Raw genomic sequence first — 19138 nt, forward strand, 5'->3', positions numbered from 1 at the left:
ACCTGTGATTTGACTGAAATTTAAGTTGCATACCCGTAGTTTGAAATTTAGCACTTTACCCACCTGAGGTTAGCTCAGTTAGGATTATATTACCCACCTCTGTAAAAAAATAGGGCTAAATATGTATTTTTGTTCTTTTTTATGTCTCTCTCCTCCCAAAACATTTAAAATAATAATAATAATAAGAAGAAGAAGAAGAAAAAAAAAAAAAAAACAACATCAAAAAGTAAGGGTTTTTTAATTCATAGTGCTCAGTTGGATGATACATCAATACTTGTTCTAGTCCAGACTTTGAGGCTGAACAGGAAGATTGTACGGAGGGTAACCCCATATTAAACTAGACTACTCACATGGTGCGGGATACTTGACTCTCAAACAACCACAATATCTTTTATTATGGCTCGCCATCACCATTATTGGACAATATCTTTTATTTTTATTTTTATTTTTTTTTGGTGAATTGATCTAGCTTTTATCTTTCAGCATTTAGTTAAAACTCGGTACTTTAGAATTATGCTTGACCTCAAGTTGCACTATGTGTTTCCTCCAACTTGAGTGGACTTGAGTACTAACTAATTTCATAATTGAAGTTTTATTCATAACCATCTAATATGATTCTTCTACTTTTCTTTTATAGTTACAATCTAACTTGGAAAATGAAATGGAAGTTCTTGGAGACCTTCTCTCCACCTTTGATGGCATGATGGAAAATCTTGGTGAGACAGATCTTAATGACAAGTAAAGAAGTAAATATCAAGGATTTAACACATAAATTAGAATTGAAAACAAAAGAAACTTTTCTTTATTAGATATGGAGGTTTTACTTTTAACCTTCATCTTTGAAGAGAAAACGTGAGTTGGGATGTAAGGCTGGTAGAAGAGTTCAAAGATCAACAAAGAAGAATTGTTTCTTCAATTTTAACCTCATGTCATAAAGGTTTCAGGTTATTGAAAACTCTTACTTTTTTATCTTATTTTTTCTTATTCTTTTTTTTTTTTTTTTAATGTTTAGAGAGGAGAGAGACATAAAAAAGAGCAAAAATACATATTTAGCTCAATTTTTAACAGAAATGGGTAACGAAACCCTAACTGAGCTAACCTCAGGTGGGTAAAATGCTAAATTTTAAACCACGGATAGACAACTTAAAATTTGGCCAAACCAAACGTGAGTAAGTTGTAATTAGCCCTATTATAATTGATGCCAAAATGGTAAAATGGGTTATTAGTCCATAAACTTTGGTCCACTCCACGAGTGATATAAACCCTAAAATTTATTTGAAGTGTTTATTTATTTATTTTTTTATTATGACTAATAAAACTAAAAACTAACACATCATATAACAATGATGTTTCGTTGGGCATGCGGTTCCCAACAAATTGAGGGCTCTTTGAAGTTTTCTAAAAGATCATGTTTTATTTATTCAGCAAAAAAAAAAAAAAAAAACACATTTTTTTAATGGAATAAAAGATCATTTTTAATTTGTTAATTACTCAAAATGATTATTTTAAACTTCATAAACAAAAACAGTTCATAGACTACAATTCAAACATTGTATTTTAGCTTAATAAAAAAAAAAATAGTGTTAATGATAAATCCATGTAAAAGGGATATTGTTTTCATTACAAGTCATATATATATATATATATATATATTGATATAAGATAGAATTCTACTATAATCTAATCTAAGTGTACATATGTGTGAAACTCCCTCTTGAAGAATTGAACCCCGGCCCTTACCTCCCACACTCCACAAGTTTTTATACTTAGGGTTCGTTTGGATACAGCTGAAAACTGAAATTGAAAAACACTGTAGCAAAATAATTTGTTAATGTGTAAAAAAACACTGTTCACACATAAAACTACTGTTCATTGGCCTAAAATCATTGTTCATGGCCAATGAACAGTGACCATAGCGCGTCCACTAAAAAAAAAAAAAAAAAATTTCTATGGCTGAAACGCAGACGCTGGGCGTTTCAGCCCCACCCAAACGTACACTTAGAGAGCGTTTGGATGGGGCTGAAACGCCCAACGTCTGCGTTTCAGCCCCAAATTTTTTTTTTTTGCTGGACGCGCTACTCTCACTGTTCATTGGTCATGAACAGTGATTATAGGCCAGTGAACAGTATTTTTTACACATTAAAAAATTATTTTGCTACAATATTTTTCAGTTTTCAGTTTTTAACTATATCCAAATGGACCCTTAGTGAACAAATGTGTCTTTAAGATTGCCCTGTACAACAACTGTCAACCACACCAGTGTTTTTTTATTTAAATTTTTCACTCGGTCTTTTTGTTTTTTTTTTTGGGAGAATCAACTTGGTAAATCATTAATGGAGTAAAATAACTTTTTTTTTTTGATACAATGGAGTAAAATAACTTAAATTAGGGAAAGACTGTAGTTTTCGTGAGGAGAAAAGCAAAACGATGTAGCTATTCCCATGAACTTCTGCTTGTTATGCCACGGATTTTAAGGTGCAAAGATTAAATAACTGATGGAGATGATGAAAGCAATAAGACGTGAGATTTTTTTTTTTTTTTTTACAAGAAAAGGATGTGATTTTTTTTTTTTTTTGGTTTTTGAAAAACAAACACAAAAAAAGAGGGAAATGGTGTGAGAATTGAGTGCATAGTTTGCCTCTATGGAGGGATGATGGATCTAGCTCAAAATTCATCAACTTCACTTCTATGCCTTGAGATTGAACTCTTTTTTATAAATAATTGAATGGTTAAAATAATGAGAGAAAGAATATTTAAATCATAAATGCCTCATTTGAAAATATATAAAAGTGTCAATTAAGTTATAAAATAAAAATTCATAACCGTAAATATTTCGTTAGAGAGTTGAGACTTTAAGACAATTGAATTTTACACAAAACTTGATTCTTATTTTACTCTACATGATTTTCAATTTTCTAGTAATGCAGGATCACAGATTTTTCTTACTCCATTATATATGAACTAATTTTATATACTCTATAATATCATTTGCATTGTTTCAGTTAAAGACCGAACACCCATATTATGTGCAAGAGATTGTCACAATAAATGGGATAAGACTCTTAGCATTTTAAATAAAAACATGATGTGCATATATAATGTACTTAAAGTAACTTGTCCTTCATAGCACTAATTTACTAATTGTAAGGGGTCAACTATCCCTAATTAATATCTGTAGAAAAAAAATAAATAAATAAACAAAGCAAGTACAAGAAATGAACATTAGAAGTAAATAAATGCACAAATTTCCACTAAATTGGATATCAATAAATTTACGCTTTACAATTTCTTGTCAAGTCATGAATAATGAGTTTATAGAATTATTTATAAATTTAGTGATTATTAATAAATATATATATTTAAAAAAAATTAAAAAAGTTGTTGATTCGCGTTGCACAACCTGAGCATTTCTAGTTTGCCCCATTAAATTCACGAATTAACCACTACAGACCACAACAACTTTTACCTGACAAATTTCTCTAAGTTTAAATGGCATGTAAAGCCATTTCTATATTTTTGTTTGCTTTGTCATTATAATCTCACTCAACAATTATGATTAAATTTTATAAATGTTCAACAATATAAATTTGTACATGAACTTTAACTATGACAGTTTTTATCTCTATTTTTACATACCACCAAAATATTGGAGGAAACTAAAAAAACATTAATTTAAGTTTAACGATAAAATTCTCCATTCTTTCAATTGGAAATTCAAAACTCTTAGGGTCTATTTGGTTTAGCATTTCAAACTCACGTTTTTACATTTTAAACAACATTACACACATTTTTACATACTTTTTCACCCACATGTATTTAAAAAAACTATAAAAATCTCATCTCAAACTACTCTACTAAACACCCCCTATTAGCAGGCTGTGTTTATATCTAATCTACAAATGAAAACGTTGAAATAGAGATGAAGGAGAAATAAAACCCTAACTCAAAAAATCCTATCCTTTTCATTTAAGGAAATACAACTTGTATACAACTTTTTTTTCTTTGCATTTAGATTTTTCTTTACATCTAGAGAGAGGAGATGATCGAGTCTTCATACTATTTAATTTGAAATCTAGATTAAATATAGAAACTCAATTTATGTATTATAAATAAGTCAATTTTAAGAAATTAAGAAATAAATAAGGGTAAATTACATATTACCTACTTGTTATTTGACCCAAAATTAAATTGCCTACTTTTGGTTTAAAAGTTGACACATTGTCCACTATAGTAAGCTTCGTTAGGTATCTGTAGCCTACCCCTGATTTTTTTGTTACAAAACACATTTTAACTTAAAATTTTAACATAAAATGGATCAAAAAGCTAGGGTTATGAAATTTTACAAAAAAATGAATGTACATTACAGTGAACAATACTCCTGGGCATAGTCAAATAGAGCATTATCCATTCCATTTCAAACGAAGAAGCCCAACCATTGAGAATGAGAGAGAGGGTGATGCCACCACCAATGGAGCTAAGTGTTGCAAACTTGCAACCAAGTGTTCTCTTTTGGTTTGATACTAATCAAGTCCTCAACCCTATTCCTCTGTACCACCATGCAACTCCCTTATATACAATGTCCATAATACCCACAATCAAATGTGCGAATAAGTGTTAGAAATATGGTAGAATTCCAACTTCACTATACTATTCATTGAAGGAAGAGGATGTTTATTGAGAGGGTTAAAGCTTAGGCGGTGTGGATTTGGTCAAAAGGGGGCTGCATGTGGTAGATGGGGGCCCTGCAAATGGTCAACTGGAGCTTACCTTGCATTTTGTTTGTTTAAAATATGTCTAAATCTATACTTATTTGAAATTTCATGTGTAATGTTCATATAATTTTAAACCCTAACTTTTTGATTTATTTTATATTAAAATTTTGAATCAAAATATGTTTATTATAGAAAAAGCAGAGGTGGATTATAGAAACTTTACGAAGCTTACCATAAGTGGGCAAAGTGTTAACTTTTAAACTGTAAGTAGACATTTGAGTGAAATCCCAGATGGGTAATATGTAATTTACTCAATAAATAATGTATAATGTATTTCTTGTTCTATTTAGAAAATTTGGGTTAATGCTAAGTTAGAAGAAACTACCAAAACATTATGAATTACCACAAACAAGATGACTAAAAAAGAGAACTTTCATTTTTTTTTTTAATAATCTTAAAGATCATATACATAAAAATAAAAATAAAAAAAAAGCAAAATCGCATTCATAAGCACTCAGTTATCTATTGAAACGTGAGTTCTAGTTAGTTCAATTGATAAATTCTTTGATAGTTGTATAAAAGATCTGAGGTTTAATTCCCACCTATTTCAAAAACTGATTGGTGTCTTGGATTAATGATAAATAACTATCATTAAGAGCAGATACTATATGTTAAAACTCTCTAAAAAAAGAAGTTATCTATTAAAAGAACCATACATTTTATATTTAATTCAAATTAAAAAAAAAAAGGGTTAATACATACATAGATGCCCATACAGTTTCTTGAACAATCATATCTTTTCTTAACAAATCATGGATCTTGAACCCAGACCTTAATAGTTCTATCACGATCAAGGCCTGCAGAAGCAATTTTGTTCTCAGCTGGGTGACAAGTAACAGAAATGACAGTATCAGAGTGGCCCTCCAGTTTTTGAATCATAGTTTTCTGCTGAAGATCCCACAAATAAACACAGTTATCCTCCGACCCACTAACAATGTATTTCCCATTTGTGACAGAAAAGGTGGATGTTATGCAGTAAACTTTGTTCACATGCCCTGTGTAAACCTTCAAAAACTTTCCAGTTGAGTAGTTTGACAGCTTCTGCACCAAGAATTGGAAAAACAGAAAAAGGAACATTACAAGGGTATTTGAAAATGGTAAAAACAAGAAACTATTATATCCTCGGTCCATTAAGAGTCAGACTGCACATTCTAATTTCATTCTTTCCTCAAGTTTTTCAAAATTACCAAAAGGATAAACGAACTTGGTCAAGCTATCAGAAACATCTAGTTCTAGTGAATACTCTGCACACACTGGATTTATGACTACCTACGTTTATCCTTAATGTTGCAAAACCGGCTATGAAGTCAATAAAATAAAAAATAAAAAAAGTCTAATACATTTAGCCACACATAAAAGTGTCCTCCTCATGTTTCTAACACAACACTAACTTGATGGCACCAAGGTTGAATTACCAATCATAACAGATCCATTTCTCTTAAATTTACATGGTCGTGCTACTAAAACAATTACAAAAGTGCCTAAGATAATATAATCCAATAATGCAAACCCATTCCACTGCAGTGCCCTATGCCATGACCACAAAAAAAACAACAAACTTTTCACCTTAAAAATGGATAATAAAGCAATTTCAGGATTGCTTACAATACAAAATGAAGCAGAAATCCGGTAATCAAATTCTTTTGAATTTACCCATTACACAAACCAAAACCAGAAAAAGCCAGACCCACAAATTGGTTTCCCCTTAGATTTAGATTTAGATTTAGATTTAGATTTACACTGTTTTAAGTGTATGCAAAAAAAAATTAATCAACTGCAATGCTTACCGCACAATTTATTTATTTATTTATTAAGAGAAAAAAGAAGAAGAAGGAAAGCCGAAGTTACATGTTGTAAAAAATAGAAAAAGAAACTTACGAGGGTGTCGTTTAGCGTGGCAAGGAGGATGAACTTGCCGTTTGGAGAGAACTTAGCAAAGGAAACAGAAGGAAGCTTATCATCAATAAGCGTTTTCAAAAGCGTACCCTTAGACGAATCCCAAATCTTACAGCTCCCATCGTGACTGGCCGATACAATCAAGGAGCCATCTCGATTGAAATGCACAGACGTAACAGGCATAGAATGCGCCTTGATCGCATGCAAACACTTGCCAGTCTTCACCTCCCAAACACGCACCGTTTCGTCGAAAGACCCAGACACGATCAGATTCGATTGGGGGCTGAAGTTCACGCAGAAGACCAAATTGGAGTGGCCCTTCAGGGTCTTCACGTGGGAGGAGTCGCGTGCGTCCCAGATGCGGAGAGTGCGGTCGTCCGAGGCGGAGCAGATGTAGTGGGAGTCTGAGGACCAGGCCAGGTCCGAGATGCCCTCCGAGTGCCCGCTCAGCCGGTGGACCAGCGTCAGGCTTTGGGCCCACCAGATTATCACGCTTTTGTCTAAGGAGGCTGACGCTAACAGGTTTCCGTCGTTTGAGAATTTCACGCACGACACCGCGCGTGTGTGCCCTGTTAGGGTTTTCAGGTGCCGGTACGGTTTGTATGTTGTTTGGTTTGTTGGGGTTGTGCCACTGCTTGACATGCTGCTGATCACCTCAATCCCAATCCCAATCCCAATCCCAATCCCTGCCTCTGCCTTCCTTTCCTTTCCTTTCCTTTCCTTTGGGATTTATTTCACCCTCACCCACGGACTACTTCTACTTCTACTTCTACTTCTTAAACTTAAGCCTAATCACTCACAATAATGTCACCTTTTTTCTCCCAACTTCTATCTTTTTAAACCTTTTCCTATATAACTATAAATAAATAAAAAAGGACTCCTCACAGACACATGGGCCATTGCATATAAAAAGTGGAGTGGTCTTAATAAAATAAATATATATTTATATTTTTAAAAAAATCTTATAAATCACACAAAATCAAAATAAATACTACATTTTATTAGTTCCATAAAAATAAAAATAAAATACTCGTTTACTTAAAGTTGGAGATAGAAAAAGGCCCAAAGGCTCACACTTTGGCGAAGAAAACCGGTGGGATCTCCTCACCATTTTGCACCAATTTATTCATGTTGCCCCATATTTCGTCACAACATTTTGCTGCAAAACAAGGTGAATTTGTTTTCCTCTTCCTCCTTAATATCCGTTGCTCTACATGGAATATTCAATTTTGACGTCAAGACAAGGTTCTTTCCATTTTAACTCATTTTAGTTAACTTTATTTTTTTTTTAGGTGCCTGTTCATAGAACAAGGAACATGAGTTTATCAAATAAGAAAAAAGGAACATGAGAGAAAATTTCATCTACAATAAAATGAGAGCTATTGTTGATCTAGTCATTTTGTTGACCAGTTGCTACTGATTTTTTATAAAATTCTACAAACCAAAAAATAGTTCTATCATACCATATGAACTTATCTTTGATGTATAGTTTGCCAATATCATCTGGCAGGGATGAGATACAATTACAGGATCCAGCAAGACTGATCAAATTGGTTTTAGCATATGTGACTGTAAAAATTACAAGGGAAAATATAAGAGGAAAAAAAATACAACAGATTTCACCTTTGCATTATAGCTACAATCATGAAAGATTGGTACTAAAAAGGACGCCACCCCCTCTCCCCCACTCCCCCCCCCCCCCCCCAAAAAAAAGAGTACGGTTCTCTTGATAGTAGATACTTATTGATTTAGAGACAGGTGAAAGCATCAACCATTACCCTCAAGACTAACAGAACAGGAATGGTTGATAAGTGAAGGGGGGGGGGAAGAACAGGTGTAAAAGGCCCTCAAGATGGCATTCCATCTTGTTAAATTGGACAGGAGGCCGCTACTTATAAACCAAACTGGGATATTTTGCAAATTCAAAAGCCCCCGGCCACTAGCTGTAATAAAGTCGGGGATAAATGGCCAACAAGGTCCATGAATTAACTTGCCAATGAAACTTCAGCCTGCGCTCCATAAAAGCCTCCATTCTGATAGAGAAAGCAGAAGAGTGCGTAAGAAACAGCAACATTTTTCACAAATGCTGCGTGTGCAAAGACAGCTACATTTTTAATTTATCAAACTACGTTACACTTAATCATAGCCCACAAAGCCAGCAGTACAGGGGTTAACCACTAACAAACATTATCAATCATTCAATGGGATTAGAAAATTTTAAGCACTGCTGGACCAGTGAAGAAGATACAAGAATCATGCTTCAAGACAATGCTATATTGTGAGCCACAAGTCAGACTGACATGGCATTTACCCAACATCTGCAATCCTCAAAAAACCTTGCAGTAAATTACATGTCTTCTATTATTAGCATGGAAAAGCCATTAAGGTGTAATTTAAAAGTTACCTTGCTATACAATTTATGAAGCTAACATAAACTCAAGTATTCCAATACAGAAATATCAACCTTCCAGATGGTCAGATTCCATAATTTTCATAAGAGAGAGAGAGAGAGAGAGAAGGTGTTACCAAATCAATTTCCACTTCATCTGAGCTTTCCTCATAAATAATGTAATTGGCATCACGGCCATCCTCATTGCCACTACCTTGATCACTGTTGTAGCTACTCTCAGACGAGCTTGTAAACATTGAAGCATCTGATATGTGACCACTAAGCTGTGATGGCAGACCAACCTCACTCTCTTGCACAATGTCAGCCATTTGATCAATATCAATGTAACTGCAAAACAAGCCAGGTTCCCAGAACAGTATCATACATTGTTCCAAAGACACCATTCCATTGGATCAACCATAATAAATGAAGACTAAACCAACCTTCCTTCAGTTGGAAACTCAGCCAGCAAACAGACATCAGGCCTTTCTGCCAAAACCTGCTTTATAGGAATGACACTGCACAATATAAACCAAAATTAGTTTAAATAGAAATTAAGGCAATATAGTCATGAAAGAGATAATCAAGAAGGGAGAACCATTACCTAGATTTGTAGCATCTATCATACCAGTCATCCTCAGAAGCTAAACCTTCCTTGTTGGATATGTCCTATTTGAAGTAGTATTAAGAATTAGAAGAGAAACTACACATCAAGCCATAATTTCAAAATCACATTTACATAAAAAGTTGTATTATCAAAATTTCTATCCACCCACAAGATGTTTAAGGCACTTATAATCCCCTTCGATAACAGCTGTCAATAACCGAGCAACTTCAACCTGCACACAAAAATTGAACATTAAAAAGAGAGATCATTTTTTTCTTTTAATTGGCCGTTACATGCGCACTCAGTGGGCTTTGAATCCACAGCCTGAGGTACCATGTGAGCCGGAGCTCATTGACAGGGAAAGGGAGATCATTGTACCTCTTTGAGATGCATGCAGTCCCTTAAAATCAAGACCTCAAGTAGATTTCCACCCATGCTGCTTCCAAGGTTCCTAAGCCCAAAAAGATGACTTATCTAATGAGATAATGCATCTAAAAGAGATGATTCAAATTCAAGGAACAGGATCTTGAAAGTGCATTTTACGGTTAAGATTTTATTTCTTATATCTAATAATGCACACACAGTCACATCATTTAACATTTTAAATGATGTTGCTCTAGATACAACTTTAGATTTGTAATAATTAATTCAAGCCATGAATTGAATCCATTTGAAATGGGAAGAATCCTTTTCCAAAATACAAGAATATGGAATGACTCTCTCTGGTGCAATGAAGATTCACTGACCTTAAAAAGCCTCCAGTGATAGAGTAAGATGTTGAAAAGTCAACATATCTTAGTTTCCGAAATCCCTGCATGAGCACCAACAAAGATTGGACTATCACAGTTCAACTCAAAGTATTTCTCTGTAACTAAGTTTTGATTCATATAAGGGCCAAAGAAATTCCAAGAAAATCAACAATTACCCACTATGCAAACTTCGAAAATGATATATCAACTCTAGTATTTCTCAAAAAGAGAAATTTTTTTTTATTCCTTTGTCTCGAACTTCGTGAAGAACTCCATTCTATCTCTCCCTCGTTACGTATGATTGAAAATAATAAGCTTATAAGACCAACTGAATTCCTCCTGACAGTGATAAATTGGATGATTTGTATGCGGCAAAGGTTAGTCCTCCTGATAGTGACAAGTTGGTTTGGATCCCTTCTCCTAAGAAAGGATTTCAAATCAAAAGTTTATATAGAGTGCTTCGAACTAGAGGTACTAATACATCCAAGTTCCTTTGAAGTTCATTTGGAAAAATCTTTCCCACCTAGAGTTTCTTGATTTGTGTGGGAGGCAACCCTAGGTAAAATTCTGATAACAGATAATCTGTGACAGAGTTGTTATAGCGGATTGGAGTTCTTTGCGCAGATCAGGTGGTGAAACTATAAGTCACTTGTTGCATTGCCCAGTTGATTCTGATCTGTGGGCTTTTCTCTTCTGCCTAGCTGGGATTTCTTGGATTATGCCAAGTTCCATTCTTTCCATGCTGAATCATGGAATGGTATAATGGGTCCTCGTAGATGTGTGACAGTGTGGGGGGCAGCCCCAGCGTGTTTGATGTGGTGCATTTGGGGTGAAAGGAATCACCACACTTTCAAGGATAAAGAGTCCACTGTTCTGAAGTTTTTATATTTGAAGACTCTACGAATGGGGATCGATGTCCTTTACTCTCTCAACGTATTCTTGGATGGAGTTTCTAGAGACTCTACATTTGTGCTGTTAAAATTACGGCTTGTTTCTTGTTTTTCTTTCTTTTTTCCTTGCATTGCTGTTTTCTATGACTTATATACTCTCTGTGTACACTTTTTAATATTTAATAAATTGCAATTACTTATACAAAAAAAAAAAAAAGACCAGCTGAATTCCAAAATTTCACATATCTAAGATTCACATCATATTCCTTCCAATATGAAAAACAGACAAATCTTTTTTTTTATCAGTTAAAAACGGATCCACTTCCCTTATGGGCTTCAGAGAGTGAAAATTTATACTTCCATTTAATAAGAAGGTTCCACCATTTTTTTTTTCATTTTTGGTGCTATTATATAATATCACAAGTTCAAAAAGAGGAGAAATATATGGTAATATAAATATAAAATAATTTAATGGGGGAAAGTTACAAAAGCTGTGTTTGACAGAAATGCAAGACTACTTTAGTAAATCCAGCTTGAAAAGGGCACCATATATAAGTAGTAGTAGTAGTATGATTCCTTGTCCATGAATTATCAGGTGAGTTTAAGAACAAAGCACTCTCAAACATAATGAATGTCTAATATTTTTGTCAGAATCTCAAAGGTACTCTTTGTTATGGATTCATACATCCTACAAGACTACAGTTCATTAAGCATGCTCCTTAAACTAAGGAAAATCCACAAAGCATTCCTTCCACAAAATGGAGTTAGATTACATGTCCTTTCTAGTTATAATACTCATTACTTAGGCATTAGCTTGCTTTGTTCCCATATTGAATGAGATACTAAGGCAATAACAGATTCAGGGCATAAAGCCAATAAGCTCTAGCTCAACTAGCACCTCCTCCCCATGCGAGTGCTAGGTGGAGGGTGGGGTCGTGGATTCAAGACTCACCTGGGTGTGTGTGTGTGTAATTTACCAAAAAAAAAAAAAAAGATTCAGGGCATTAAACTCAAGCATCAATTAAGTCATATGTTGTGAAGGAAAATTACAAAACAGATTTATTGTTAATAACAAAAACTAACATGGAAAATTTTCATAAACCAAATACATGTCTAATATTGATTCTCAAATTGCCAAGGAGCATACCTTAACAAGTACACGAACTTTGTTATCATGGAGCTTAAACCCTCTAAGTGCCAACGAAGTTAGATGAGGACAATTTTCTACCAGATCAGTGCATGTTGGTGTTTTCAAACTGTCATCCCTGCCTGACGTTTAAAAAGAAACACATGGTAATCAGAATATTTTTTTTTTGGGATAGCATGATAAGAACACATCCTAATGAAGGAGACACTACACCTGTTTTTGAAGACTCAAAGAACAGTCGTTCTATAAAGTGACAGTTTGCACTCACGGACATCAATGTTTGCCTCAATTCAACATGACTAGTCAATTCAAAATAAGTGGGAAAAAAAGTTATTGAAAGTACTAAAGGAAATGGATATGCAGTTTATAAAGAACAAAATGTGGTGCTAACTTACAAAATTGAAGGCCCAAACTTATAGAGAAACATTTGTTTAGAGAAGAGAAGATAGGTTGTATTCTTCATTCAGTAAATGACTAAACAATAAAAAAATCACTCCATCTACTCAAATTCAAAATGAACATCCACTAAAGCAAGCAGTACAAAAAAATCAACAAACCATAATCTATAATCTAACAAAATTCAGATGACATTAGCACAAAAATGCACATATTCAGCATCAAAAGCAACCAACTCATGTACAAGCAAAAGGCTAACAGCATACACGCACATGTGCTGATTCCTACCTTGTAACAACTAACAACATGGGCATGCAATTTATTGTCCAGTAGCCATAACCTGATGCTCAAATATTTTCTTATAGTGTGCTTAAACCAACAAGAATGCAGAGAAGAAAAAGTCAGCTCGTAGATATCTAAAACCAACAAATTTCACATTTCTTAAAAAAGCAAGAATCAGTAGAAGCATGAATCAGTTCAAGCCAACTTACAGGCCAACAATTTCCAGATCAAGGAGTGATGGACAAGCCGACAATGCCCCACAAAGTGATGTGTTATCCATTCTTTCGATATTGTAAAGGTGTAACCTTCTCAAAAGAGTCCTTAAAATATGAAAAATAAAATTTTATGAACAAAACAAGTCACTTATAAATGCCAAATTTTCAAGTGAACGGGTTCAGTAGTACCCTGGAGCACCATTGTCCCCAACTAAAGGGCTTAAGCATGATCTAGTAAGAATTGATGACTCCTTCCCTTGTCTTGATCTCTTATCATTCCACGAAAACTTAGACACATCAACTGAATTTCTGATGGAATAAACCAACGGCTGACAAGATCCAGGTGATACTAGTGGGCCTGGAACTATACCAAGCTTAAGAGACCTGAATAATCATTTAAGAGAGACACAGAAAAAAGATAGAAATTATGAAAAAGAGACTATCATATATGCACAATTAAAGCATTTACTAGACAAACAGCCAAATGCTCAAAAAGCTTGCATTGTCATTTGTTGCACAAAGAACTTTCTATAACAACTTATGGGCCTCTGCATCTGCGATAAAAACCTTAGAAATTGACAAAGTAGGGCAACAGAGTTTCGCATGATCATCAAACCTTATGTCCCTAATATATGAACACAACAGAACCAAATTACAACGACACAGAAGTATTGAATTAGATATGATGTTCTTAAAAGTGCACTTAACTATGCTTAAAACTCAAAGCTTGGAGTTGGAGTCTCAAGGCCTAAGCGCTTCGCTTGGTTGAAGCTAAATGCAATCAATGAAGCGCACCTCAAGCATGCCCTTTGGGTGCTATAAGGCATGCCTAAGTTTTTTTTTTTAAGTAACTAACCATCGGATAATAAAGTAAATAACACGACCATTGATGATACAAGCACGATTATTTTTTTTTGATAAGTAATAAGTATATGGATGTCAAAAAAGGAGAACACCCTAGTACACAGGGAGTCTACAAGGGATGAAACAATCAAGAACAAAAATTACAAGAATCTAAGAAATCAAAAAAAGATAAAAATGATTGGTTCCGCAATGCAGCCAACCAATCCATTAAAGTTCTAAAGAAAAATAATTTCAAGTCTGATATGAATCTCTCCTTATCTTCAAAGCATTGACTATTTCTCTCCCTCCAAAGGCATCACAATAAACAATGGGGAACCATCAACCATATATGCCCATTTCAATGACGACCAAATCTACCTTGCCAGCATACTAGAAGCCCCATTACCAATTGCGGCATAACCCAGCTCACTCCAAACAAACCGAGCACCATAGCCCACAGATCCATTGCAACTGGACAATGAAGAAAAAGATGATCAACCGATTCACCATTGCACTTGCACATGTAGCACCAATCCAATATCCAAACCTTCCTTTTCCTTAGATTGTCAATCGTTAAGCATTTCCCTAAAACAGCAGTCCAAACAAAGAAAGCTACTCGAGAAGGAATCTTTTGTTTCCAAATGCTTTTCCAAGGAAATGAATAGTCGTTAGAGCCCAGTAAGAGACTATAATAATCCTTAACCATGAAGCCTTTCTCACTATTGGATGCTAAACTAAAGAAACCCTTCCTTCTTCTTCTTCTTTTCTTCTCTCTCCACCCACTCTCCCCCCCCCCCCCTCTTTTATTCTAAACATATTAAAAAACATGATCAAGGATAGTTTACTATTGGCTATGCTTTGACCGAACATGTAGCACCAATCCAATATCCAAACCTTCCTTTTCCTTAGATTGTCAATCGTTAAGCATTTCCCTAAAACAGCAGTCCAAACAATGAAAGCTACTCGAGAAGGAATCTTTTGTTTCCAAATGCTTTTCCAAGGAAATGAATAGTCGTTAGAGCCCAGTAAGAGACTATAATAATCCTTAACCATGAAGCCTTTCTCACTATTGGATGCTATACTAAAGAAACCCTTCCTTCTTCTTCTTCTTTTCTTCTCTCTCCACCCACTCTCCCCCCCCCCCCCTTCTTTTATTCTAAACATATTAAAAAACATGATCAAGGATAGTTTACTATTGGCTATGCTTTGACCGAACCATATACTTGAGTTTGAACATGACTATTATGATTGCAAATATTTTGTAAAGCATAATAGAACCTATAAAATGTTATGCTTATGTTTTAAATAATTAGATGACTTTCATATTTAAATTAATTATACTTTTCAAATTTATTAAGTAATTAATCATTTTGAGTTTTGTTTGCACAACCATTAAGCCACAGTTATCATAATAAGTTAATCGAGCAAAATACAATCCAAGATTCATGTGGGAGTAAATATAGAAAGCAGCATAATGAAGGATTTTCTTAGCTGAAGAATATTCTTACTGAAGTGATGTTCCAGCTCGATGGATCATCGTGGACACAACTGCATTGTTAACTTTCGGGACAATTGTTGTCAAGTCAATATCAGCATAGCATGGAGGATCTCTCGCATACTTATTGAACATTGAACAAGCTGCTGCCGCATAGCATAGGCTTTGTGTATCGAGCATTGAAAATACCTACAATCACACATTTCCTTTCCACTAAGTCCTAAGATAAAACTTTTACATTCTTAAAGTCATTAAAGCAATGCAATAGAGCACCATCAGGATTGGGAATTGGAGTCTTTATCCAATTTTATGGATAGTATTTATGGAGTCTCTTTGAGAGGAGTTGGGGAGGATAAGGTTGGATGCCTGCCAAGAGAAGAGGTTTTGAGGTTCGTTCATATTACCAGGTCTTGACTGGAAGCATAGACCAGTCTTTCCCTTGGAAGACTATTTGGAAGCCTAAGGTCCCTCCTAGAGTTGCTTTTTTTTGTTTGGACTGCAGTTTTGGCGAAAATTTCGACAATTGATAATATACACAAACTGAAAATTTGGATTTTAGATTGGTGTTGTATGTGTAAAAGGAATGGGGAATCAGTAGACCACCACCTTACCCATTGTTCTATTGCTTTTGACTTGTGGTCTATGGTGTTCACCTTATTTGGTATTCATTGGGTTATGTTGAAGATGGTGGTTCAGCTTTTAGCTTGTTGGCAAGGAAAGTTTGTGTCATGGAAATGGTGCTATTTGGATGGCTATCCCATTGATGCGGTGCATTTGGCGGGAGAGAAATAACCAGAGCTTTGAGGATTTTGAAAAAATAGTTCCAGATCTTAAACTTTTCTTCTTTAAAACTCTTTTGGATTGGGTTGTGGTGTTAGGATTTTGATCTTCTTTTTTTTTTTTTTTTTTCAGTTCATGCTTTAATGGACTCTTGTAATGTTTAATTTTTGCACATGATTGTACTTTGTCCTTGATGTGTACTTCCTGTATACTTAGCTGACACACTTTTTGCATATTTAATATATTTTTCATTACTTATAAAAAACCAAAATAGAGCACCATCATCGCGACATAAAAATATATGTAATGTAATGTAAACAACTATTCCAGAATCTCAAAGGCATACTCTGCCCTCAATCAACAATGAATCCAACCAAATCATCATCTTTCTATCCAAAATCAACATTACAAGCATTCATCGAGAAATCTCAACCACATTTCAACATTAAAGTAAATTAGAGAGAAATCAAAGCAAAATACAGAATGAAATGATTGGACCACAAAATTGAGGAACATTTCAGAAAGTGCCACACATACACAACATAACATCCAATCCAACCACACATTTCCTTTCCAGTTTTCCACAAAGCCCTAACACATAATTTTTCTCATTCTTAGTGTCCGTTTGGCAAAAATTATTTTTGCCAACTTATTTTACTATTCAGCTTATTTTTGCTACTATTCATGGGTCCCACTACACTTTTTGGTACTATTCATCAGTCTCACTGTACTATTTTAGATAACTTTTACCTTTATCTACAGTACTTTCAACAAATTCAATCTTAGCAAAATAAGCAGATCCCAAGGAACCCTTAATATCATTATACATATGCAATAGAGCAAAATCACATCAAAACTTTATATAAAACTCAATTCATGATCATTTCTATCCAAAATCAACATTATAGAATTCATCTACAAATCTCAAACACAAATTTTCATCATCAAAACAAATTGGGACACGAAATTGAGAGAAATTACAGAAAGAGCCACTGCGAGAAATTATTCAATTTATGATCATTTCTATCAAAAATCGACATTGCAATGATTCAATCTACAAATCTGAACCACACATTTTGAAGAAATTAAAGAAAATCAGTGTATGGTGATAGCATTTCTATTAACTATCATTTCTATTCAAAATCAACATTGCAATCATCCAGTCTAATAATCCGAACCACACATTTTGAAGAAATCAAAGCAAAATGCATTGTGTTGGTGATGAAACAAATTGGACACAAAATTGAGAGAAATTGGAAAGCGAGCCATGCAAGAGAGAGAGAACATAAGAACTCATCATTTTTATCCAAAATCAACATTGCAAGCATTCATACACGAATCTCAACCACAAATTTTCAACATCAAAACAAATCGGGACACAAAGTTGAGAAAATCACAGAAAGAGCCACTGCAAGACTGGAATTATACTTAGAATCATAATCACACGCTAACTACTCAATTAATAATAATTTCTATCCAAAATCAGCATTACAATCTGCAAATCTGAACCACACGTTTTGAAGAAATCAAAGCAAATGAAGTGTACGGTCATGAAACAAATTGGACATGAATTTGAGAGAAATTTAAGAGAGAACCACTGTTAGAAATTACTCAAGTTGTCATTCCAATCCAAATTCTACATTGCAAGCATTCATCTACAAATCTCAACCACAAATTTTCAACAATTCAAAACAAATTAGGATGCAAAATTGAGAGAAATTACAGAAAGTTCCATTGCCTAGAATCACAATCACAGTCAATTGATGATCATTTCTATCCAAAATCAGCATTGCAATTATTCAATCTAATACTCTGAATCTGAACCACACATTTTGAAGAAATCAAAGCAATACGAAGCGTTTTTGGTTACGAAACAAATTGGACACAAAAGAACTCATTATTTATATTCAAAATCAACATTGCATGAACTAATCTACGAATCTCAACCACAAATTTTCACCATCAAAACAAATAGAGAAATGAGATTGACCAAAATTACAGAAAGAACCACTGTGAGGATTGAATTAAACCTAGAATCACAATCACAGTCAATTGATTATCATTTCAATCCAAAATGAGCATTGCAAATCATTCAATCTAATAATCCGAACCACACATTTGGCAGAAATCAAAGCAAAACGCAGCGTAATACAAATTTGGATTGGACACGAAATTGAGAGAGTGCGTACGTTGATGGTGAGCTCGCGAGGGAGAGGCCAACAGAGGGAGTTGTGAGAGGAGGCGCGTTTGCGAGCGGAGCGTTTAGCGGCGTGGAGGAGAGCGGAGCCCAAGGCGGCGGCGGTGTCGATGAGATGAGCTTGGTCGGAGTCGCTGGAGGCTCGGGACTCGAGGAGGCGGTCGAAGGAGAGGTCAATGGAGAGAGAGGAGGAAGAGGATAGGAAAGTCTCTAGAAGCTCGTCCATTTGGTTGAGAGGCGCTGGCGGTGGAATTTGTGAAGGGCAAGGGCGTTTCGCCATCGATATTGGGTTGTGGAGGAGAAGGGTGCCCATAGCTAATAGCTGCTACTACTACTGCCACAAAGCGGATATGGCTAGCTCACACTCAGACTCAGCCTCAGACTCAGAGAGAGGGATTGAAACTGAAACTGAAACTGAAACAGAAACAGAGGAGTGTGATTTTTCCCCTTTTTTTTTTTTTTTTTTTTTTGAGAATCTAC

General features: G+C 34.7%; 2 protein-coding genes across 2 annotated transcripts; both read right to left on the bottom strand.

The window, feature by feature from the left end:
• Positions 1–5416: 5416 nt before the first annotated feature.
• LOC142613334 (COMPASS-like H3K4 histone methylase component WDR5B) lies at positions 5417–7496 on the bottom strand. Its single transcript, XM_075785644.1, has 2 exons — positions 6651–7496; positions 5417–5813 (listed from the first exon to the last, which is right to left on the bottom strand). Exons 1-2 carry the CDS (start codon positions 7308–7310, stop codon positions 5523–5525), a joined length of 951 nt encoding a protein of 316 aa, XP_075641759.1. The 5' UTR covers positions 7311–7496; the 3' UTR covers positions 5417–5522.
• Positions 7497–8106: 610 nt separating this feature from the next.
• LOC142613333 (F-box protein At4g02760-like) lies at positions 8107–19138 on the bottom strand. Its single transcript, XM_075785643.1, has 13 exons — positions 18651–19138; positions 15695–15870; positions 13533–13727; positions 13338–13448; positions 12664–12749; positions 12451–12572; positions 10411–10475; positions 10043–10115; positions 9834–9896; positions 9662–9726; positions 9501–9575; positions 9195–9405; positions 8107–8701 (listed from the first exon to the last, which is right to left on the bottom strand). Exons 1-13 carry the CDS (start codon positions 18969–18971, stop codon positions 8654–8656), a joined length of 1611 nt encoding a protein of 536 aa, XP_075641758.1. The 5' UTR covers positions 18972–19138; the 3' UTR covers positions 8107–8653.

The sequence above is a fragment of the Castanea sativa genome, chromosome 10 (assembly GCF_040712315.1).
Source record: "Castanea sativa cultivar Marrone di Chiusa Pesio chromosome 10, ASM4071231v1".
Taxonomy (NCBI): Eukaryota; Viridiplantae; Streptophyta; class Magnoliopsida; order Fagales; family Fagaceae; genus Castanea; species Castanea sativa.

Bases quoted from the DNA above. Each gene is read 5' to 3' on its own strand.
- LOC142613334 (XM_075785644.1), bottom strand. From the start codon at position 7,310: ATGTCAAGCAGTGGCACAACCCCAACAAACCAAACAACATACAAACCG. The intron at 5,814-6,650 runs GTAAGTTTCTTT...TTCTTGGTGCAG, and splicing joins CCACGCTAAACGACACCCTC to AAGCTGTCAAACTACTCAAC.
- LOC142613333 (XM_075785643.1), bottom strand. From the start codon at position 18,971: ATGGGCACCCTTCTCCTCCACAACCCAATATCGATGGCGAAACGCCCT. The intron at 13,449-13,532 runs GTACTACTGAAC...TCATATTTTAAG, and splicing joins GGGGACAATGGTGCTCCAGG to GACTCTTTTGAGAAGGTTAC. The intron at 8,702-9,194 runs GTAACACCTTCT...TTTCTCTATCAG, and splicing joins ATGAAGTGGAAATTGATTTG to AATGGAGGCTTTTATGGAGC.